The sequence below is a fragment of the Geotrypetes seraphini genome, chromosome 15 (genome assembly GCF_902459505.1).
Source record: "Geotrypetes seraphini chromosome 15, aGeoSer1.1, whole genome shotgun sequence".
Taxonomy (NCBI): domain Eukaryota; kingdom Metazoa; phylum Chordata; class Amphibia; order Gymnophiona; family Dermophiidae; genus Geotrypetes; species Geotrypetes seraphini.
Window position 1 is genome coordinate 54,681,381 of NC_047098.1, and position 24,869 is coordinate 54,706,249.

Below are 24,869 nucleotides of genomic sequence, written 5' to 3' on the forward strand. Positions count from 1 at the left end.
AAGATATTCAACACCTGTCATTTTTTTCCCTATTGAAGTAAAATGATACCAGTTTGATTGGCTTGGAAATATTTGGCTCTATCCTTGGAAAGTTACATCTATGCATTAATGTTTATGCACCTCCAAAGTGTGTTAAGACTGGAGGGCTGTATGTTTAAGCATGTGACAACAGCAGAGAAAGTCAAAAGCAGGAACAAAGAACCCTCCCACCCAACGAAACACAGAGCAACCTTAGCTAACAAAAAGTGTATTTAACATAAGACAATTCAAATTGAGGAATAAGAGCCAGTAATTAAAAAACACTCCAGCCCATATTGGATAACATTGTTTTTCTCCATCTCAGTTTTCACTTATGCAAACATAGTGAGTGGTGCCATCATGGAGAGACTCTACTCTTACCCCCTCTTCTATGAAACCGTGCTAGTGGTTTTTAGCGCAGAGAGCCACGCTGAATGGCCCACGCTGCTCCTGACGTTCATAGGAACTCAATTTGCATCGGGAGAAGCGCAGCTCTCTGCGCTAAAAACCGCTAGTGCCGTTTCGTAGAAGAGGGGGTAAGTTTCAAATATGATTTTTACAAGTGATTACATAACTAAAGTTAAAAATATGTGATGCTTCTTAATAGGCACTCCACCATTCAGCCCACATAAGACATCAAGAAGAAAGTGTGTGTGTGGAGGGCCAGGGGAACAGGCACATTTTCCGGAATTTCTAAATACATTGCTCCTTTAAAGTTAGACAAAATAATGAAGGATGCTTTTGAATGATTTTAGTTTTATTCTGCTTAAAAACTGTTTAAATGACTTCTGCCCTCTATCTTTCTTATATGACAAATCATGATTTAAATTCTTTATTGACTTGGCAAACCTTCTTGAAAGAGCAACCAACCAACAAATTCAAATGACAGAACTGAGATACGACATTCTCTTGACTACAAAAAAGTCAGCTCTTCAATTTCATAAACTAACAGGCACTCTGAGCCACAAAGTGTATAGTTAATTGCTACAGTGATATAAAAAAAAACCATAATGTACTTCTGCTGTGTACAGTGTAAACTAAAAACAACACATAAATTATTCTTGCCCCCAACAAAATCTAAAGCATTCAATTTTCCTCATTAGAGAAATCACTCTAAATAACCATTTAAAAAAAACTGATAATCAGGTTAAAACTGAAAACACAAAATTTATATAGCAAGAAACGACCAAAGAAAAATCCTTGTAAATATTTTTGGTCACCCTTTTCCTGTTAGCATCTTCATATGGTGCTGTTGAAAAGTAACATATTAATTTCCTTAAATATATTTTAATTACAGTAACATCTCATGCAATCGGTTCTTCTGTACAATGAATGTGCTCAGTAGTATGTGAACAGTGTACATCCCTGAACTGGGTGTCTTTATTTTTTTTTGGCACATGGTGTGGCCTGACAGAACCTAAACAAACCTCTTTTATATATAGTTGAGGAATAAAAATATCTTTCCAAGTACTTAAATAAAGAGCAAAGTGATTGAAGTAAGTGCAGCAAAGGATAAAAATCACATTATACTTTGGTGATGCAGGGTCTCTCATGAACAAGGTCAGGTCAATATTCAAAAGCATTTATCTGGATAGCAGAATTGGTGCCACTGACCAGAATATTTTAGGTGCACTATTTGGATATTGCTTCTCAATATCCCTTACAGGCTGCCTCGGTACAATCCAGATAACACATAAGAGAAGCACGAGTAGAGCCAAAGTGAACCTGGCGCCCTATCCAGATAGTTGCAATATTCAGTCTGTTATCCAAATAACTTAGGACAGCAAAAAGGCTGAATATCTGGATATTTCTTGACTGCCATGGCTGGTGTACAAAAAACACACTGACCACTACAGCAGAATAATGACCTGGGTGAGTTTACAAGAGAAAAACATTCAGAGATCTCAAGACTACAGATGGGAAAGAATGGGAAGAAAACAGCAGGACATCCTTCAATTTGAACCTGAAATAAAACAAATGTTTAAAAATACAGCCATGCTGAAAGGTAGTTTGGCAATAGACAGGCATCACTGGTGCATCCATCCCCCACTGTGTGTTTTCCTCATCATGAAATATATCAGTCTGGGGATTAGTCAGTCTTGCAAACTGGAGAAACTGGCCATGCGACGAGGTAAATTTGGAAAAGACAACAGCAGGCAAATATTGGCCTTTTCTTACCAAACATACTCAAGGTATTTACATGGTAGAAATAATTTGCAATGCAAAGTTTTCTCGCTGGAGCTGTGAAGGGAAGATTTTCTCTCTTGGACGTTACCTGTTTCTGCTTAGAACCAAATGTGCTGACTCTCCCTTCTGTAGTAGACGGTGTGATTAATGCTGAAGTAATTCATAACACAGCTATGTAGAACTCAAGTACATGCTTCATATAACAATTTAAAACTGATTGACCCAGGCTAGAAGTTTCAGATGTCCCGCCTGCATCTATAAAATCCACATTTTAAAAAATTCCCATTATAAAATGAGACTAGTGGGTGAAATAACCAACATGGGGTTCATAGACTTCCGTCCCATATTTTTAAAACCAGAAAGGGAGATGGCCTACTGAGGTGAGAGGGTGAGTAAAGGAAGAATTCGTTTGGTGTTGATTAACCTAGAGAGGAATATTCACAAGGCAGGAAGGAAAAGCAAAATATGAGGGGCAGTCTCCACTGAGGGCTATACATGTAGTCCAGTGATTTTCCAAGTTTTTCTCGTGGAATGAAAAAAAAGTGCAAAATCGCAAGACTAGGTGTATCGCCCTTGATGGAGATTGCCCCAACTTTGTTGGTTGGGCTGAGAAATTTTCAGCGGCCCCTCGTATATGGACAGTGTAATAAATGGACAACTCACAATCTTCCATTTCCACTTGGAAAATATTTGCAACAAATCACATGATCGGACTCTATACACTGGCCAATAAATGCATTGCGTTGCTTGCATTGCTTACCTCAATGTAGAAAAATCTAGACAGCATGGCTACCAGAGCACAAACTTTGGCAACTAACATCCAACTCTGGTAGCCCCCAGCTGGAGGTAACTGGAATAAAACTTGTTGAATATTCCTTTACTATAATCCCTCCCCCGTCTTGTGCATTTCAGCCTTTTCTTAGCAGCGAGATTACGATGATAAAATCGTTGATCTGGACTGTTTGATAAAATTGCTGTTCTGGAGTTTGTGCAGGCCATCTTCTTCTCTTCAAGCTCTGGAATCAACCATCTTTCTGGACATCCTTTTAACTGTGATACATTGACTTCTTCCTTCAAATTTCAGCAGTTTCCTGTTCATAAGACACCCTGCATTCATGGAGCTATCAGCATTTTCATGCTTTCTTACAGCAGGTCCAACAAGGAAAATTCTATAATGACTTGCTTATACACAGTTCCATTCTCCTAACCATAATTTAGCTGTCAAGGTATTGCACCATTATGTACAGAAAAAAAAAGCTACAAATATATTTAAAGTTTTTTTTGTTGATGTTTTCTTTTTGACAATTCACCCGCATTGGCCTGGTAGTTGGACACATGCAAGTCCTGCTGGTTTTCTACTGATGTTTGAACATGCAAGACCTCAGTCTGAATTACAATTTGGGGTTCCTTTATTTAGAAATGTCTCCTGTGCATCATGAATCTCTTTTCCCTGTTCCCTGCAAAAAGAAGAGGCAAAAAAATCCCCAGTTACAAACCCGTCTGACTTAGCAGGAAAGTCTTTGCATTTTGGTAGAAGAGTTGTGAAAGGGGTTCATGGTCTCTAGTATGATCTGTACCATGGTGTATTTCAGTGGTTCCCAACCTTGTCCTGGAGGACCACCTGCCAGATGGGTTTTCGAGATAGCCCTAATGAATATGCATGAGTGAAATTTGCACATAGTGGAGATGACAGGCATGCAAAAATGGCCCATACATGTTCATTAAGGCTGTCCTGAAAACCTGACTTTCTGGTGGTCCTCCAGGACAGGGTGGCTTTGGCATTTCAGAAAGGGGGGTAAAAACTGTGTTGTTTGAGCGCTTCTTTTGTGCAAGCGCTGTGAAAGTTTGAGGATGTGTAGTTCTTCTTTATGCATTTTAGAATGGGGTGGGTGGGGTGGGGGTCAAAATTTTGGTTGTGCTCTTTTTTGGTGCAAGCTATGTGACAGTTTGAGGATGTGCAGTTCTTTTTTTATGCTTTAAAAAAAAAAATTTGTGATGTATCTGTTTTTATTTTTTGTGTGATTTTGTATTTGATTATTGTTCCCCGCTTAGATTTGTGGATAGGCGGGTTAGAAATAATTTTAAAATCAATCAATCACTGGTATATTTGATTATCTATGGAAAAGTCCTGAACATATGTCAAATTTGGTGCAGATCTCAAAAAATATATATAATGTATCTATTAAACATTTTTTAAATGCTTCAACATACCAGTGTGAATAAGATCAGATACAAGAAAATTGTATTTTCATCCTCCTTCATATTTTTAGCTGTGAAATATGGGAATGTTCTACCTTTGATGTTAAGAAAAATGCCTGTCTATAGTAAATTTAGGAAATTTTCAAAAAATTTTTCATTTCAGAAATGCGGATTATGTCTGATCAGTTCATAAGGTTATGGCATTTTCTGAGCATGCTCAGTTAATCTTCTTGTAAGCTACCTTGAACTTTGTGGAACATTGCAGAGACAAATGTAATTATAATTGTAGTTCCAATAAAATATGGGCACAAAGGGGTCCTTATTCTAAGGCGCACTAACCGATTTAGCGCACGCTAAATGCTAATGTGCCCATAGAGAATTTATATGAGAAAATTAATGTAGGTTAAACAAATTATTTTTTAAAAAAAGTTAATTAATTAGTAAATTAATAAGTTGGTAGGGAAGTGGAGAATAAGCCAGTCATGTTATAAGGAGGCAAGAGAATAATTCATTCTTCTCTTGAAGTCCCAGTATGGGAAAGATGGACTCCTAAGTCTGAGGCTTGTCCCCGTAGAATTTAAAATCAATAAATTATTTTGTTTAAAGGTCAATATTTAAATTTATGTAAATGAATTCAATTAAAGTTTATGCTTTATTTATTTAGTAAATTTAGAATCAGTGTTCATTTTTGATTTTTTTTGCAAATGATCTTTGAGATCTGTGTATTTTGCTCATAGAATATAATGGACACATTAGCGGTCCTTAGTAAAAGGACCCCAAAATTCACTGGGATGGAGAAATAAAAAGGCCAAGTTTTAAATTTCTTGCATTAGTGCAATCCATAGTTAGTTTTAAAACAGTTACACTGGCTGCCAATCCAACAAAGAGTATACTTTGGTTGGAGCTACAGCCTCAGCACCCTGGGGTTGTGGGTTCAAACACCACGCTGTCCTCCATAGCCCCAAGTACGTTAGATAGATTGTGAGTCCGCTGAGTTTGCTTGAGTACCTGATTGTAAAACCGCTTAGATAATCTTGATAGGCGGTAGATAAAAACCTAATAAACTTGAAACTTTTGCAAGGATCTTTTGAAATGTATCATCCCAGAAGGTGTTTGAGGTCGGAAAATAGTATGATACTGTCTTTGGATGACAATTTCTCACTCCAGGATTGGCGACACCATGTTGTCAGTGGGGGAGTGGGGGGGGGGGGGTGAAAAGCTTTGGAATGCTCTGCCAGGAGTTTTGCACTGATGTGCAGAGAGATTAGGTTTCAAGAAAATGTTGAAAATGCAATTGTTTATAAATGCTTTCCTATGATGAGATATTGTGTAATGTAATTACCTGCAAACGCTTTAGTGTGATAGATATTCTGAATCATATAGAAAAGTGTTTCCTTTTATTTTTGAACTTGTATGTACTGTTCAATATTTACGAATGTTATTATGTAAACTATATAGGATTTATATGGCATATAAATTTTTGAATAAATATCTGGTTTTGAAGTGATGCCAGGATTTTCCAGGCCTACATTTCCAGTGTGTCTAACGACACCTAATGCCACTTCTGGCATTACGCCCATAGTGACATTAAAAAGCGCCTATGTAAGTGTTTAGGTGCCAATTCTAGAATTTTCCCCTAATTGTAAATTAATTACCTAGGTATGAAACCAAGTAGGCACCTATTTTATACATAAAGACATGTACATGTAGGCACCCATCTGCCTATGTAAAATTGATCCTACCTCCCAAAAAAACCCAAAACAAAACAAAAAAAACCTGCAGCTTTTATGTAAGTGAAAATGTATATCCTGGCATGCACATGGAGGTGTGTATGCTCTAATTTATGCAGGAAATTCATGATTTTTCCCATGTTTATATAATTGCGCCAGTATAAGTATGCATTCTGATAGGTAGGTGCATGTTTGCAAACAGTAGTGTAGTAGGGTCGGTCTGCCCCGGGCGCAGTCTTCCTAAGGGCGCGGCAACCCTCCTCCTTTCCGCCTCCCCCGCTCCTCGCCGCGCACACGTGCCCCTTGCCTTATCCACGTACCTTTTTTACTTCACCGGTGCGAGGTTGCTGCCCATGTCAGCATCGGTGGTCTCTATGATGTCACTTCCAGGACCTGCACCTAGGAAGTAATGTCAGAGGGCGAGCCGACACTGATGTGGGCAAGCAGCTTATGCTGGAGAAGGGTATGGGGAAAGGGAAGGGGGCGCCCTGTTTCTTTCCCCCCACCACTGTCAAGTATGTGTGCTGTTTCCCTTCTCCCATACCTCTGTAACATTCCTGGTGCAAACAGCAATCCCCAAGCTGCTGTCGTGCCTGCATCAGCTCTTCCTCTGATGTCACTTCCTGGAGCCTGATGTGACAGTAACTTGGGGGTTGCTGCTCACGCCAGGAACATTACAGAGGTACAGGGGAAGGGAAATGGTGCCTACGTGTGCTTGGCAGGAGGGGGCGGGGAAGCTGCACCACTGCCCTGATGACATGGCAACTCTGGGACTGGAAATCGTGGACTGTCTTGATCCAACAGAATCTGATTTGAGATTCTATTTCTGTCTCACACATGGTAAACTAACCTGATGTAAACAGAAACCATGGGATTAATTAACCCCCCCAAATCATATACAGGAATGAGAAACAATCAAATTCCAACTCCAATACCTTTCTTAAATTTGTTTAAGAAGTCTTGAAATGGACACAAATTCATTGAACATTTTCCTGCATCAATGCTTTAAAGTGACTGATGCAGGAAAATGTTCAATGAATTGAGAAAGGTATTAATTAACCCCCCCCCAAAAAAAAAAACCCAAAACAAAACCAACCCCAAAAACTCACACACAGAAAAGAGAGCTAACCTGGTTTGATCTGGAGTTCTGCAGGGTTTCATTGAAAGCTTCCCATCCCAAGCCTGGCTTACTGTCCTGAGAATTCCTGGTGAAAGATGGAAGAAGGTTAGTGAAAAGTTCTACTTGGTATCTGAAGCTAGAGGGAAGAATGAGTGGAAAGGACACCAATGAAAAGATTTCAAAGCATCACAATTTAAAAAGTAATATACAAAGAATCCCCACATCAGAGTTTCTTTTTATTAAAGTTTAAAGTGGCTCTCTAGAAAAAAAAAGAGTCTGTTTTATGAAAACAGACTCAATTTGCCTGTATGGGCCAGCACTGAGATTTCCAGGTCACAGTTGTTTAGCTTACCAGCTGTGATCATATTTTTTAAACTGTAAGTTTACTGCACAACATGTGTGGAAGACACACCTATGCTCTTTCATATAGCTCAGTGTCTGGCAAACTTTGCCAAAGCGCGACACACTAAACGTGTTGGCCGCAGCTCGAGGCATCCGGAAGTGCACAGATGTCGATGCGATGATGTCACACGCGTGCGCGAAGGCCTTCTAATGGGGCCCTGAGCTGCCAGTGGGGGGTGCTGAAAGGGAAGACGCTGCAGAGAAAAGGAGAGGTGCCAGCTGACTGCCTACAGGATGTGCCTTTCGCCGTGACAGGCACATCCTGTAGGCAGTCAGTCGACACAGCAGCTCTCCTCCTCAGCGTCTAGTGGCACACCTGGAATTTCAGGTGGTACACTAGTGTGCCATGGCAATACACCGATATAGCTAATGCCAGCTCTACAAGTATCCTTTACTGTCTAGTATCTCAGACATGTTTCTATAAAGTGATTTCTAAATCCCTGGAGGGCTGCCTTATCTCAAAAGGCCACAACAAGAGGCATCATAATCCTCCTATCCTCCTAATTCTATAAACTTGCTTGCTTAAATTTATGCTCCGTGTACAAATTTACGCACGCGATTTATAGAATAAGGTGAGTTGTGTGCACAACTTCGCACAATAATTGGTTAACTGGAGTTAACAGCCAATTACTGGCTTAGTTTGTCTAATTAGTAAATGCATGCCCATCTGCCCTTAGTCACTATTGTAGAAGTTGCATATGCAAATTCTATCACACACAACTTCTGAAGGGTGGGGGGGGGGGCACAGATGTGGGAGTGCATAGGCAGGACAGGAGTGTGCTTAGGAGTTAAGTGTGCAGGATATAGAATACTAGGAGTTATGCATACCTACCTGCCAGTAGTTAGACATGAGTACTTCCACCAGCCTTTGACCTGGTATATGTGCTCACGCCTAAATTCTGGCATGAAACTGTGGGCTTATCTAGTATTCTCAGACGGCAATCCCATACAGAACTACTGTTCTAGAAGTCACGCCCGGCATGCATCATCCTGGTGCCTAAATTTTGAGACTCTCTTGAATGTACAAAACAACAAGAGAAATCTCCGAGAAATTCCACAGAACAACAAGGAGAAACCAACAACATAAGTGCTCTGGAACCAATGTTCTTGATGTACAAGTTTATTTAAAAAGGTTAAAATGCAAAATAGCAAATCCAGTGGTTGACGTGAATAATAACAATCAATGGATTATGTTGCAGTAGGACAGGAGATCTACGTTGCCTGCCGTTCACGGATTACTCGTGTTATTTGATTTTCAATAAGGTTCTCTACATTTATGTTCCATAACATCTCGGATCCCTGAGGAAGGAGTGCTTTCCGTGTCAGGTCCTATGTCTTCACACATGAGAACCATTATTTGGATGGCTGCATTATATTTTTCCCAAGAAAGATTTTATACCTTGTACATCACATCTGCAGATGTTTCCTTGTTTTCGTCGCCCGACTTTTTATTAATAATAATAATAATTTATTCTTATATACCGTCAAACCTTCAGTTCAAGGCGGTTCACAGCAAAAATAGTTGAACAGTGAGTTACAAGCATAGCATCAAATGTTTCTCGGAAATTACAATTACAGTTAAGGGCTCCTTTTACTAAGCTGCGCTAGCGGTTTTAGCGCGTGCTGCAATGCCGCGTGCGCTAGACGCTGATGCCTCCATTGAGCTGGCGTTAGTTTTTGGCGCGTAGCACGGGGTTAGCGCGCGTGGCAATGTAGCACGTGCTAAAAATGCTAACGCACCTTAGTAAAAGGAGCCCTAAGTCAAGTATTTTTCAAACAGATAAGTTTTAAGAATTTTACAAAATAGATAAGACTGAGCTTGAGGAATTAGAGCATTCCAACATGAATTCGTTACACTAGCTTGAAATGCAAGGGTTTCCCCCAAGAATCTCTTACAGCGGCATGCTTTTACTGATGAAAACGTAAACCAACAATTCATTAAATCACATAACATACCTCCCCATCCCCACACTAATTATATTCCTATACAGAGGATGATACAAAGCACTGCGGACAGCATTTAGGAAGTCAAGGAGGAGGTGGTTCACACAAACAGACAGATGGAGGTGGCCAATCAGCGTGTGGCTGTACTGGAAACTAAAATGGAGCAGTTTGCACTATGTTTTGTTTGGCCACCATTGATTGTTATCAATCACGTCGACTTCTGGATTTGCTATTTTGCATTTTAACCTTTTTAATAAACTTGTACATCCAGAACATTGGTTCCACAGCACTCTTTTGTTGTTCGATTCTCTTGAATGTACCCCGGTATGTATAATTAGAGAATGACATGAGGATGGCAATGAATTGAAATCCAAGGTAACGGTAACAATTTCAAATGGAATTGTGGGGACGAGTAGGGATGGAGGTTGAGTTTGCGAGGATGGAGACATACTATTTCCCCCACCTACCCCCACCCATGTCATTCTCTATCAAGTAGTAAGAGTGTTCCAAGATCTTTGTAGGGATCAACTGACATAAAAGTATTTTGACTTAACATTTAAAAATATACATATATGGCAGGATTATCTATACTGCACTGATATTGGTGGCTGCCTGAAAAGCAGCCACCAATTGCATGTCAATCACGCAACAACACCGTATTGAGAATCGAGCCTCCGAGAAAGATAAGCATGGAAATGTAGGACAGGGTTTTTCAGGCCTACATTTTTGGCGCCTGTCTTGCCATGAATAGTGCCTACGTAGGCGCTTTATGGAAGCTAACACCACTTCCAACATTAGTCACACCCATTGTAGTGGTAGGCGCCATAAAGCACCTATGTAGATGCGATCCTGATGCTTTTATTTAGGCACTGGTAGGCGCTTTAATGTTGCTCTTTTTTGTCATTTTAAATGGCATTTATTAACTAACTTAGGTGCTGGTAAGGCACCTACCAGTGTCTTAAGCACCATTTCTAGAATTTTCCCCCATAATGGTTTTTTTTTGGTTTATATTGGTTGTAGGCCTACAAATGGCCCTCTATAATATGTAAAACTGCAAAACATGCTGGGACGAGGTCAGAGCTTGTGCAGATAGGGTGGGGATGGAGTTTGAGTCTGCAGGAATGGGGTGGGAATAGAGTTTGAGTCTGCGGGGACAGGATGGGGACAGGGGTCAAAGCTTGCAGGGACGGGGTGGGGATGGAAGTTGAGTCTGCAGGAATGGGGTGGGGATAGAGTTTGAGTCTGCAGGAATGGGGTGGGAATAGAGTTTGAGTCCATGGGGACAGGGTTCAAAGCTTGCAGGGACATGGTGGGATGGAGTTGAGTCTACAGGAATGGGGTGGGGGATGGAATTTGAGTCTGCGGGGACAGGATGGGGATGGGGATCAAAGCTTGCAGGGACGGGGTGGGGATGGAGTTTGAGTCTGCAGGAATAGAATGGGGATGGGGGTCAAAGCTTGCAGGGACAGGGAACCGCGCCATTCTCTATCACCAGCACAATGGAATGCACTGGCAAGCACATGGACAATACGAAACAAACTGGCATGGGAGCAATAGGAAAATAGGATTTGTCACTGGGAAGAACTGGTAGGTCCACTTAGAAATACCTGGGACATTGTAGGTAGGTACAAGAGTCTGGCCAACTTTCTGAAAAACAAAGAGTAAAAACATATCGAATTTGTCAGGTTCCATATGAGTCTTAGGATGGGGTGGGGGATGGGGGCAGGGGATGTTTTTACCCTGAGGGTTGTGTGACTGGTATATTCTATTGACATAAAAAAACAACAACTTGTGCTGCCTGGATGTGCCATATTTATTCTCTACAGTCTCTCAAGTAAGAATGGATGTTTTCTAATGGAATGGCACAATACTAAATAAAATACAGTACTTCACATGACTGCAAGTTCCAGGCAGTGTTGGGTAAGATACTTTGTAAAAATAATGATTAAAGTTACTAGTTACTTCAATTAATTTTGTGCTTCTGCCCCAGAGAGGTTAACTGTGCTGCTCAAGGTCACTCACACAATAGAGCAGTAAAAATCAAACCAAGGGTTTCAGGCTCATATAGTTCTTTTCTTTCTAACATTTATCCACTATCTAGCTCTCCTTTAATTATGCCACAAATGACTGTGGAGAATCTTCTCATTTGAATAATGATATCAAAACAATGAGAAACAACTCATCTTCTGTTAAGGACATTTTACTTTAGACATCCCTAATATGCCACCCAGTGGTGTAGTAAAGGAGGGGGCGAGGAGGGCAGTCCGCCCCGGGTGCCATCTTGCTTGGGGCACTGGCACCCCTCCTCCTCTCCACCCCCTTTCCACACGCCCCTTCCCTGTACCTCTTTAACTTGCTGCCTGCGTCGGCTTCGACGCTTTCTCTGACGTCATTTCCAGGACCCAGGCCTAGGAAGTGACATCAGAACAAGCGCCGAAGCCGACGCAGGCAGTATGTTGGTAGCTGCTCACGCTGAAATTAAAAAGGTACAGGGAATGGGTGGCATCACCCCAGGTGCTGCTCACCCTTACTATGCCACTGATGCTACCTAAACGGTTTTTGGAGGTCAATAATTAAAAGTTTAAATAGGCCCATCTCAAGATAATACAGCCTTTAAATATATAACCTCTCATCCGCGAGGAGAGGAGCTGCTCCTAATCCAAGTATAATTTTAATTATCAGTTTACAGGAATTCCTTTATTGGTAAGGTACACCTTGGACAGGCAAGTTTTCTGTTCAGCAGCTGAATATTGTTTAGGGCAGGCGTAGGCAATTCCAGTCCTCGAGAGCCGGAGCCAGGTCAGGTTTTCAGGATAGCCACAATAAATATGCATGAGATAGATTTGCATCTCAAGGAGGCAGTGCATGCAAATCCATCTCATACATATTCATGGTGGATATCCTGAAAACCTGACCTGGCTCCGGCTCTCAAGGACCGGAATTGCCTACCCCTGGTTTAGGGGGAAATTATCCAAATGTGGTACCACAAGTTGCTTACTCCTATGGGAAAAAATAATGCTGCTTGCACACCATCTCATATGCAGCATGATTCCATGGTCCTGGGAACATTGGACCCAAAGCATCCTTTACAGGGGCTGGAAACTTCATTAAAAATGGTGGTAGGAGCGTTCTCCCCACCAATGCAGAAAGTCCCTCTTGCACTCCTTCCGCAATCAAGCGCCCCAGCCCAACCAGATTTCTTCCAACCATGATGTCCCTTCCTCCAGTAGCTGACACTCTCCCACCTGCAATTTTCCCTTCACTTGATTGCACCCCACAAGCAGTAAACCCCTTCTCCAATCCCCTCCCACAAGCCCCCCTCCCAGATTACTTTTGTGAAAATCCCTGGTTTCTAGTGGTGCAGGCAGAAGCAATCTCCAGTCATTCCTGCCCTCGCTGGTATCTTCCTTCAAAATGGTGCCAGCAACTCCTAGTGGCAGTCTCATGATAGTACCACTAGGGATCATGCTGCCATATAAAGGCGTTACTGGTCTTATTGATGCACACTGCAAGCCACAGTATATTATTGACATAGTAATGAGCTGCTTTACATGCGATTTTATGTTTTGCATGTCATTATTATGTAAATGGAATAACCTATTTATTGCTGCATAAGTGCACTGCAACCACTGTTGGAGCCCTTTAACATGTGTTAAGGGGCAAATAATGCAGGTTCGTGCCTTAATGCAGCTTACGTAAACAGTAGCTGTGCCCATTTATAGAACACAAACTTTGTCTAAGTAGCAATTTAAAATGGCCAAATTTATGTGCATAACTTGTCCAGATTCTGGAGGGAAAAAAAAGAAAAGAGATGGTTTTTATGATCAATGCCGCTTCTGACACATCAGACTATCAATCACATAACAAAGAGTACTAGATCTGCTATCCATTACAACGTTTTTGCTATTCCCTACATAATCAAAGCATTCAGCAGAAGTTGTGAGCATACCATGGGGGTCCAGAGCAGGCGTCCTGACTATGAAAACAGACTTACCATCTAGATGGTGGCGGGAGAGGTACTTCAGCCCCTCATCAAGCAAGATAACGGGAAAGGAAATTTTCATAACTATTAGCCACTGCGACCAGCTCAAGGGAGTCACCTGGAAAATGAGCTGCAGGATGGAAAACAGGATAACACTGATATACCCAGAAATGGAATGCTGATAAAATGTTAAAACAATCCAAGTGCTGGCCTGACAAGAGTGGTCAGAGACTGTGGGAGAATGGCTGGGGTGCCGCAGGGGGCTTTGTGATTGCAATGCAACGCAAGCTACCAAGTGCAACAGAAATCAAGCTAAATAGGATAACTCTGATTGGGTGGAGGGTGACCAGAGTGCACAGGCATTATAGAATTCTATTATTTACATGCATGCATGCTAACATCTAGGAACTACAAATATAAGCCCTAAGGAAAGAAATCTCAATGCTTAAAAGACACAATGAATAAAGGTAGGGCATGGCCAAGAACATCGCATGCCAAGTGAGAACAATGGCTTCCACAATATCAAAGTAATTCAATGCAATATAATACAAATAGTGAAGGAGCGCCCTCAACGTGAGGTTGAAAGCTCTAAAGAGCAGCTCAAATGAGCGACTCTGATGCTTACTAAAAAGCTATAACCTGCCTTATTTTACTTTTATTTTTTATGTTTTATAAATTTTTAATATTGTAAACCAGCCAGATACCTGTGATAAGAGCATAAGAAATGCCACTGAAACTTGGCCAGCCGCACACCATCATCTGGGTGCTCCCGTGTGCAAATTAGTGCCCAATAATTAATCAGTGAAAACAGTGTTCACATAAATATGTGTGGAATATCAAAAAAGAACTTAAAACTCACATGGCATGCAATGCCCCAAATGCCAAGCTCACAGATCCGAGGCAAAAAATCTGAATGACATGCAACAATCACAAGGCACTCTGGGTACTTACCATATATATTCGAATATAGGATGAGATTTTTGGGCCAAAAAATTGGCCCAAAAATGGGGGTTCTTGTCCTATATTCGGGTCATCAACCTGACCCCCTCCCGGTAGGTTGGGACAGGAGGGATGCCTCCTGTCTCCCATCCAGGCCATCTAACTTTTTTTTACACCCCGTCCCCCTGGCACATGCTTACCTGCCATTTTTAATCCCTGATGGTCCAGCAGTGTACGGGGCAGGAGTGATCTTTCTGCGCCCAGCCCCATGCTGAGCCTCTCCATCCCCGTTCCTTTTTGGCAGCCAGCGGTGCACCCGACAGGGCTGAGCTCTTCCTGCTCGGGCCCACGCTGCTCTCAGAATGGTCGCTGCCAGTTCTCGCAGGATGAGAACTGGTAGCGGCCATTCAGAGAGCAGTGCGGGTCCATGCAGGAAGCAGGAAGAGCTCGGCCCTGTCGGGTGCAACGCTGGCTGCCAAAAAGGAACAGGGACGGAGAGGCTCAGCATGGGGCAGGGCGCGGAAAGATCGCTCCTTCCCCGTACACTGCTGGACCACCAGGAATTAAAAATGGTAAGCATACGCCAGGGGGGGGGGGGGGAGTGTATGTTAAAAAAAAGTTAGATGGCCAGGATGGGAGACAGGAGGCATCCTTCCTGTCCTGGCCTACCACTGGACCACTAGAGGTAGGAAGGTGAGGCAGGGTGGGTATAGAGCTTGGCAAGGAGTAAGGGGGGCTAGGCACAGAGCCTGGTAGGGCAGGGAGGGAAGAGGGCTGGGTGCAGAGCCTGGCAGGGAGGGAGGGGGTCTGGGTACAGAGCCTGGTAAGGAAGGGAAGATGGCTGGGTGCAGAGCCTGGCAGGGGAGGTTGTGAGGGAGGGGACGCCGGGTACAGATCCTGGCAGAACATGGCATTTTAATATTAAGCCTCAGTCTTTTATTCGAGTCAACCATTTTTCCTCTTTTTTTTTGGGGGGGGGAATGGGGGTCTCAACTTATATTCAAATCGACTTATATTCGAGGATATAAGGCAGCTGAATAGAAGTCTACTTGGTCCGTCAATACCGGAGGTCTATAATGTCCTTAATGTTTTTAAACTGTTGTTAAAGTCCTGTATCCACTTTGAACCGCCCTACCTTTATTGATTGTGTCTTTTAAACATCTAGGAACTGCCATTGCCTTCAACCACAGGGCTGGTGTAAGTGATCACACCTTAATGCACACACATTTTTGCCCATTTGTGTTAGCATTCTGTAAAGAAAATTATGAGCCTACTTTTCTTTATAGGATAGGCTTAAAATAGGTGGCATAACTAGGTGGCATAACCCCCCCCCCATAATAGTTACCCTCCACCTCTGTGTACATATTTTATGTGCATTTTTATAGCAGCCCATTTGAGCATATAAAAAAATAAATCTCTGCTTTACATGCTCAAGTTCCTTATAAAATCTCCCCCTAAAAATGATAGATTTATCAAAGAATGATTGAGGCAATAGCCTTTTGCAAACTTTGGGTTTGTTTTGTTTGCAGCCCCCACCATCGATTGACGTTTCTGTACTTACCGGCATCGGCTTGACGTAGAGAATCAGAAAGTGGAGAGCCATAGACATGATGATGGAAGCCAGCAGCCAGATGTTGAGCCAGGGGGGCATTCTCAGCAAGGACTGGTTCTCAGACAAACTGAAAAGAATTAGAGAACAAGATCCAGCTGCCAAAAGAGCTTAAATTCAAAAACCAAAAACACAACCTTTTCGAGGGTCTGCCTATAAGGCCTATTCAGGTAGTCCATATGTTACAAAGTCATCTATGGCCAAGCCCCACTTTATTTAGCTGACAGATTTTCAATTGCATCCCATAAAAATATTAGAAAATCACATGCTCTGTTTGTATTTCCCTCTGTTAAAGGCTGCAAAGGCAAGAAATACCATGATCATCTGCTTTCATTTCAAGCAGCTTCTCATGACAAAGACTTTTGTTCACTGTTACTTACTTCTCACTCTTATGAACACTTTAGGAAACAATTGAAGTCTTATCTTTTCCCTAAGTACTTGTCTGAGTAGCTATCTATGACCCTTTTTTGTAGATTATGTAATTTTTGTAAACCATATTGAACTTATGGTTATGCGGTATAGAAATACGATGTTATGTTATGTCCATTCCCCCCTTACAGTCCTGCTCGAGACTATCTGGACAGGTCCGAGTCTGCACACAGTAAACATTTTCAATTTGTTTTAGGTTTATTTGGGCTTTTTTCTGCTTCCAATTTTCAGCCATTTTTCAGTCTATTTCACACATTCATTCTATAACTATAATTATATAACTGAGCATATAGTTACCTGCACCTTGTGTAAGTGCACTCACTGGCACAGTAACAGGGGTGACGTCCACCCCGGGTGTGGTCTTTGTAAAGGGCGCAAGTAACCCATCCTCCTCTCTGCCTCCCTTTTTCTCGACCCCCCCTTGCTGCGCGCGTGCACCCCTTCCCTCATACCTCTTTAATTTTCCCTGCGCGATTAGCATTACGAACTTGCTGCTCGTGTCGGTGTTGTCTCTGTTTGACGTTACTTCTGAGCCCTGCGTCTAGGAAGTGACGTCAGAGGTATTATCTGACACGACGCAGGCAGCAAGTTCATGCTGTTGCTCTTGTCTGAAAAATTAAAATGGCACAGGGGAAGGGAAGGGGTGCATGCACGGCAGGGGTCGGGAAGAGGTAGAGAAGAGGGCAGGGGAGAGGTGTCACTCACCCTCGCTATGCCACTGAGTGCACTACATGTTATTCTATATGGGTTAATACATATCTTACAACATAACTGTAAGGTGGAAGATACATAGATGGAACACAGGAGGGTCACAGGCAGGGCTGATACTTACATATATATCTTACAAATCACTAAGGGGTCCTTTTATTAAGGCATGTTAACTGATTTAGCGTATGCTAAATGCTAAAGCATCCATTATATTCTATGGGTGCCTTAGCATTATATTCTATGGGTGCTAAATCAGTTACCGCATCTTAATAAAAGGACCCCTAAATTACCTAAGTGTGGCATATAATGCACGTAGGTTCATGAACACTTATCATGAACCTGGTATAAATGGGCATGGCTTTACTTAGACACACTGAGGGTTTATGCTACCATTCCATAATGGAACCCAGGTGCCCAGAGGCTGTTGGAGAAGAGGCATGGACTTGGAGCACCTAAGTGTACAATTTCCCCCTTTAGGTCTAGGCAAAGATTGGATATATTTGCCTTTTTACAGAACGCCAGAGGGGGGGTCTACAATGTAGCTAAACTAATGTAGAAGAAAATAAACAAGAAAAGAGAAGAGATCTGAGGCGTTGGGTGCAACCTATTGAGTTGGTCTGAAAAATAAAAATAAAAAAGTTAGAACTTTTTAGCACATGCTAATTGACTTAACAGGTGTTCATTCAAAGGTTAATGCATATTAAATCCATTTAGAACACATTAAGGGGCCATTTTATTAAACTAAATGCCTAGCAATAGGCCACTGTGTGACTGTATTAACTGTTTTGTAGTAGTTTGCCTGTTACTGGGTGTTAAACCATGCAATACTTAATTTTTCAATTTTTTTTCTGTCAACAGGAGTGGCATGGGCGAAGAGTGGGCATGGAAACATTAGTCAGATAGAGCTAATTCTCTATATTGCACCCCCAAAAAAATCTCTTTTTGACTAAGTATCATCTGAAAGTGGTTCAACATATTTAGTTGACTGAAAGCTTGATGTAGCAAACTAAGTAATGCAACATATCACAATTCCCTTATTTTTAAGTCCATAGTGAGAAGAATACAATAGACAGTATCCTATAGTCCTATAGCATACACATGGATTTAAGAAGAGAAGAAAAACTACTGCAGATAACTGCAAGGAGGACACAAAGCAGAGATGGCTAAAAGTGGAGGCATGACCACTAGAGAATGACAAGGGGACAAATTTTTCACCATCCCTGCAAGAACTCAATTTCCCCCGTCCTCACGAGCTTTGTTGCTGTCTCTGTCCCATTCCTGTAAGCTCTGCCTTAGCCACACAAGCCTCAAACACATGATTTTAAAGTGTTTGAGGCTATGAGGACGGAGCTTAGGCATTGGTGGAATGAGGCATTATGACATCACAATCTGAGCTCTAGAATGTTTCTACTTATGATTTTAAAGTGTTTGAGGCTATGAGGACGGAGCTTAGGCATTGGTGGAATGAGGCATTATGACATCACAATCCGAGCTCTAGAATGTTGCTACTTAGGATTTTAAAGGGTTTGAGGCTTGTGCAGATGAGGGCGGAGCTTAGGCATTGATGGAATGAGGCATTATGACATCACAATCCGAGCTCCAGAATGTTGCTACTTAGGATTTTAAAGTGTTTGAGGCTTGTGCAGATGAGGACAGAGCTTAGGCATTGGTAGAATGAGGCATTATGACATCACAGGCTGAGCTCTAGAATGTTGCTACTTATGATTTTAAAGTGGTTGAGGCTTGGGCAGATGAGGATGAAGCTTGCAGGAATGGGGCAGGGACAGGAAGGGAAATGAGTTCCCGCGAGGTGGGAAAAAATTTGTCCCCGTGTCATTCTCTAGTCTAAACAAAAAGATCTCCACTTTGTGTTCTTTAAGGACAAGAAAATATTAATAGCTGTAAAGGTGTGCTCTGATTTATGTCAAAAACAAACTACTTAAAAACACCCAACAGTACTAAAAAATAAATAGCTCCTGAGAGACTCATACATACCTATTGAGGGCGTTGCACATTTCAATGGTTACTAGCACCGAAAGAGCCATAGTGGTTGGGTATCGAGACTCAAAAATCTCACAGTTGATTCCTTCAAATTCTGGGTTATCACTAGTGCACTTCATGAAATGTTTCTGTTGAAAGGACAGTAATTAGCACCAAGGGAGGTGGGGGCAGAACTGATATAATAGTTAGCCATACTGGCTCAGACCAATGATCCATTTAGCCAAGTATCCTGTTTCGAACAGAGGCCAGTCCAAGTCATAAGTACAAGTCACAATGGCCAATCAGGGACTTCCTTAGACTCCTCCCTAAGGAAGTCCCTTATTGGCTGAGGTACCCCAGGCCCTTCCCAAGGGAGGAGACCGAGGCACTTCAGCCAATCAGGGCCTTAGGCCCCTCCCTGTGCATCACATGATGCACTGGGGCATGGCCTAAGGCCGGTATTGCGTCGCAGCCAGCAGTGCAGGAGGACTTTGCGCTTCCTTCTGCTCCCGAAGATAACTGGAGGCCTAAGAAGCAGGAGGGACTGGGCACCCCTCCTGCTCCCAACGTTTTTAAATGTATGGGGAGTGGGTGGGCCAGCCTAGGTAAAGGTACGGGGAGTGGGGGTGGGCCCGACCAAGTTTGCGATAGCAGGAGGGAGTTGGCATCCCTCCTGTCATATTCCTTCGTGTGCGGGGAGGGAGTGGGTGGGCAGCGGTGACGGCAGGCATTAGTGCGGGGGGGGGAAATCATTTCAGTGGGTGGGGGGGCAGTTTTTTTGGGTTTGGGTTAAAACCATGGGCTTGCAATACGTTTTGCAGAATATGTAACAAAGGAAAAATTCATTTTTTATATATTCTGCTAAAAGCATTGTGATCCCGTGGTTTTAAAGGGCAAGAGAGTCGCCCAGGATAGAAGCGACTGGTTTTCAGCAATCGCTTCTTTTTTGATCGGCAAGCCCAATCGGTTTTGTAGAAATTGTTTAGTGAATCGCTGCCTTTCAAAATTTGCATTCCATTCCCTTCATTTGCATGCACTAATCAGATCGGGTGCCGATCGGATCGGGAGGAAGGTTTGGTGAATCGGGTCGGGGAACAATCGCGTCGGTCGGTATACTTAGTGAATCTAGCCCTATAAATGTTTGTATAACACTTGGCATTATAATCGTTTCTACCATTTTGCCCGGCATCGAAGTGAGGCTTACCGGTCGGTAATTTCCCGGATCCCCTCGGAGCCCTTTTTTAAAAATCAGCATAACATTGGCCACCTTCCAATCTTCAAGTACTACAGACGATTTTAGCAACAGGTTACAGATCACTAACAGCAGGTCATTATACAATTGCCCTTCATATGGGTAATTCAAGAAAAGCAGTGCCTTTATTTAGGTGCCAGATACTCATGTAAGCCATTAGACTAGTTGCATAAGCACACACACACATACGCAGTCAGTTCTATATGTCTATGTTATTCAATAGATAGGTGTGTTATCATCTGTAGTGTCCTTTAAGCAAATGACCAAATGGATTCAGAATTATGCCGGAAGCTAGAAGGAAAGGACAGAAGCCTTGAAAACAGAGTGGCCTTACACATAGTAAGAGTCTTGGCAGGGTCTGGGTAAGGCATAGCTTATAGAATATTTTAAGTTGCATACCTATCTCTGAAACATAGTAAGGGGGTGGGAAGTCTGCCCAGTGTGCCATCTTGGTGAGGGTACAGGCACCTGTCTTTCTCTCCGTCCCCCCTCCATTGCCATGCGTGCGCACTGCTTCCCTTCCCCATACCTGGTGCAAGCAGCAACCCCCAAACTGTTGTCATGCCAGAGTCGTGCCTGGACCCGCACCTAGGAAGTGACATCAGAGGAAGAGCTGACACTGGTGTGGGAAATGAGTGTGTGGAGGTGAGGGCAGGGGGTTTGCCTCTGCCCTGGGTGCCTCTCACCCTCGCTACGCCACTGGGCACGCACATTTATGCCAGCCTATATCTGGCGTAAATGCTTGCAACTAAGTTTAAATGTGTAACTTGCCTGTTATGCTAGTATTATAAAGAAAAATAGCCACCTACTTTCTTTTACAGATGCCTAGTTATAAAATTGTGCCTTCAAAATCCAGCTTTAAAATCCAGCATAGTACTGGAAGACTGGAAGGTGGCCAACATGATGCCAATTTTAAAAAAATTTCTGAAGATTTAGGAGCCATTGACAAAATTTTGGAGAGTGATTGTTGATTTTGCCCTTTGGTCATGCACGTCCAGGGTGGGTGGGAGGGAGGTTGGAAAATATTTTAAATTCTTTAATTTGAGTGCAATTTTTGAATCTGAGTATGGGAGGTGATATATCTATTTGTCATAGATTACAATTTGATTGATTTTAAGTGCTTTGATAGTGTAATATGATTGTATAATATGTAGCACTTAAATATGGTTTAAAAATGAATAACGATATTTTAAAAAAAGGGTTCCAGTGGTGATCTGGGAAATTATAGACCGGCGAGTCTGACAGGGCAAAATGGTAGAGACTACTATAAAGAACAAAATGATAGAACCTGGATTAATGAGAGAAAGCCAACATGGTTTTAGTCAAGAGAAATCTTGCCTCACCAATCCTGCATTTCTTTGAAGGGGTGAATGAACATGTGAATAAAGGTGAATTGGTTGATATTGTGTATTTGGATTTTCAAAAGGCATCTGACAAAGTACCTCATGAAAGACTTCTGAGGAAATTAGAAAACCATGGGATAGGAGGTATAATGTCCTATTATGGATTAAGAACTGGTTGAAAGACAGAAAACAGAGAGTAGGTTTAAATGGTCAATATTCTTAATGGAGAAGGATAAATAGCTGGCACTGCTGCTTTTTAACTGGACCTTGTAAGACTGGAAGACTGGGCGTCAAAATGGCAGATGATGTTTAATGTGAGCAAGTGCAAAATGATCCATGTGGGAAAAGAGGAACCTGCTATAGCTACATGCTGCAGAGTTCCACGTAAGGAGTCACTGCTCAGAAAAAGGATCTAAAAAGAATTTTTGAAATTAAGAATAAGAGTTCTAGCTCTAGAGGCATCTTTTTTATCTAAAATTGCCATGCAAATGTCTTGTCAAATTACAAAACATTGAATATGTATTTTGGGATCCCATTCAACTGCAACAATTTCTAATAGCTCAAGAACAGAAATGATTTTTCCTATTGTTTTAATGATTCATTACTGAGAAAATGGTGGATGTAAGATTCCCAATAGTAATTGAATGGTTAAGATTCATTTGAATCAAGAACCACTCGGAGAAATTGAAGGGGGACAGGTTTAGAACAAATGCTAGGAAGTTCTTTTTTACCCAGAGGGTGGTGGACACATGGAACGCGCTTCCGGAGGATGTGATAGGCCAGAAATCTGTACAGGGGTTCAAGGAGGGGTTGGATAGGTTCCTGGAGGAAAAGGGGATAGAGGGGTACAGATAGAACTTGAGGTAGGTTATAGAAGTGGTCAGAAACCACTTCACAGGTCGCGGACCTGATGGGCCGCCGCGGGAGTGGACCGCTGGGCGAGATGGACCTCTGGCCTGACCCAGTGGAGGCAACTTCTTATGTTCAATTCTTTTTCCTTATTTTTGTTAATTGGAAAGTTGCATGTCTCCCCATTATTTGAGGGCTTGAAAAGGAATGTTTGTGTTGTATGAATATTGTCAAAAATTGTTGAAGAAACCTTTATCCTTGATATCTTTTGATATTGTAAATCATTTAAATTTATAAATAAAGAAAAAAAAAAGAAGAAAGAAAAAGGATCTAAGTTGAAACCCTCAATGCAATGTGCAGCTGCTGCTAAGAAAGCAAATAGAATGTTAGGAATTATCAGGAAAGGAATGGAAAACAAAGATGAAAATGTTATAATGCCCTTGTATTGCTCTATGGTACAACTGCATCTCAAATACTGTGTGCAGTTCTGGTTGCCATATCTCATAAAAGATATAGTGGAATTAGAAAAGGTACAGAGTAGTGAGCCAAAAATGATAAAAGGGATGGGATGACTTCCCTATGATGAAAGGCTAAAGCAGCTAGGGCTCTTCAGCTTGGAGAAGAGATGGCTCAGGGGTGATACGATAGAGGTCTATAAAATATTTATTCATTTATTGAATTTGTTCTCAATCCCATTTTCCCCAAAGAGCTCAGACTGGGTTACAGGTTAAACATACATAATATACAGTTAACCGGTTACGATATAAGTAAACTAAACTAAACCTTAGGCTTATACGAGCATACCGAATTTTCTCTATAAAAGTAGAGCTCGGCACGGTTTACAAGACATTAGAAAGAAGAATAGATACAATATGGATTTGGAATTGTACTGAATGGCGTGGAAAGGGTAGATGCGAATCGCTTGTTTACTCTTTCTAAAAATTCTAGGGTTAGGGGGCATGCGATGACGCTACTAAATAATAGATTTAAAACAAACTGGAGAAAATATTTCTTCACACACTGTGTAATTAAACTCAAGTTCATTGCTGGAGAATGTGGTGAAATCAGTTAGCTTAGCAGTGTTTAGAAAAGGGTTGGCTAATTCCTAAAAGAGAAGTCCATAGGTCATTATTGAGATGGCTTGGGGAAATCCACTGCTTATTCCTTGGATAAGCAGCATACAATCTGTTTTCCTATTTGGGATCTTACTTGGGACCTGGGTTGGCCATTATTGGAAACATGATATTGGGCTTGATGGATCTTCGGTCTGTCCCAGTACGGTAATTTTTATGTTGGCAAACGTAGGCTTAGAATGGATCAAATCTAAGCATTCTACCTCACAAATGTTTCATTCGAGGGAAGAAATGTAGCCATGTTCAGTCTTTTTCACTTACCAGTTGTTGGAAAGTGACTTGCGGCCCTTCTTCATCGTACAAAAACCACCACGTGGCTGCGCCCACCGTTGCCAGGCCAACGTACACTGCAACCAATAATAAAAAAAGAGTCTGAACACATTGGGGCGGGAATCAAAGGAACTGCCTTCCGGTCACATGGAACAGTATCTTCAACCCCCTACCAAAAAGAAACTCTTTTTTTTTTTAAAATCTTTATTCCTTTTTATTTCTTTCAACAAGTGTACAGTATTATTACAATTAATTTACATAACACACTTGGCATTCTTAAACAATATTATTATACATGTTTTTATTCCCCCCCCCCACCTCCCACCCTTTTCCATATCAATAAAATATTCCTTCCAAATTTATATGTAATTATACATCCCTTTTTGATAATACAATTAATCTGACATGAAATCTGTCCCTCCCCCCATCCTTCTTCCTCAAACACTTTAACCCTTTCAGGACCATAAGGATCGTAGGCCAATTTTTGTGGTTTTGACGACATTTTTATGGTAAAAAGGGCTTGCAGATGCCAAAAAATTGATTTTTTTTGTGAAATATCATTATTTAAAAAAAAAAAAAATCAAACTTCTGGCTTATGGACAGTGTGGCAAGTGAATCTTCTCGTCAATCTGGCAACGACGCTAATGAATGAATGTCGGAACCAGTTTGTTTACATAAAGGCAGTATCATATGGAATCCGTACATATCAAATTTAGAACTGTAGACTATCCCAATCAAAATTTATAGGATTTTAAAGTTATGGGACAAATATGTC

The 24,869-nt window shown here is 41.7% G+C and overlaps 1 protein-coding gene across 3 annotated transcripts in view; it reads right to left on the reverse strand.

Moving 5' to 3' along the window:
- Window positions 1–754: 754 nt before the first annotated feature.
- ATP2A3 (ATPase sarcoplasmic/endoplasmic reticulum Ca2+ transporting 3) overlaps window positions 755–24,869 on the reverse strand; it is a 252,918-nt gene continuing 228,803 nt past the window's right edge. For 2 of the 3 annotated variants that reach the window (XM_033921665.1, XM_033921667.1), the window contains exons 17-22: window positions 24,086–24,171; window positions 19,263–19,396; window positions 16,083–16,200; window positions 13,595–13,712; window positions 7,264–7,339; window positions 755–3,662 (exon numbers count right to left, since the gene is read on the reverse strand). In XM_033921665.1, the coding sequence (XP_033777556.1) occupies window positions 3,587–3,662; window positions 7,264–7,339; window positions 13,595–13,712; window positions 16,083–16,200; window positions 19,263–19,396; window positions 24,086–24,171 (608 nt within the window). In that variant the 3' untranslated portion in view covers window positions 755–3,586. Of the gene's footprint in view, window positions 3,663–7,263; window positions 7,340–11,207; window positions 11,248–13,594; window positions 13,713–16,082; window positions 16,201–19,262; window positions 19,397–24,085; window positions 24,172–24,869 lie in introns of all 3 variants that reach the window. The other variant, XM_033921666.1, reaches the window with a different exon arrangement.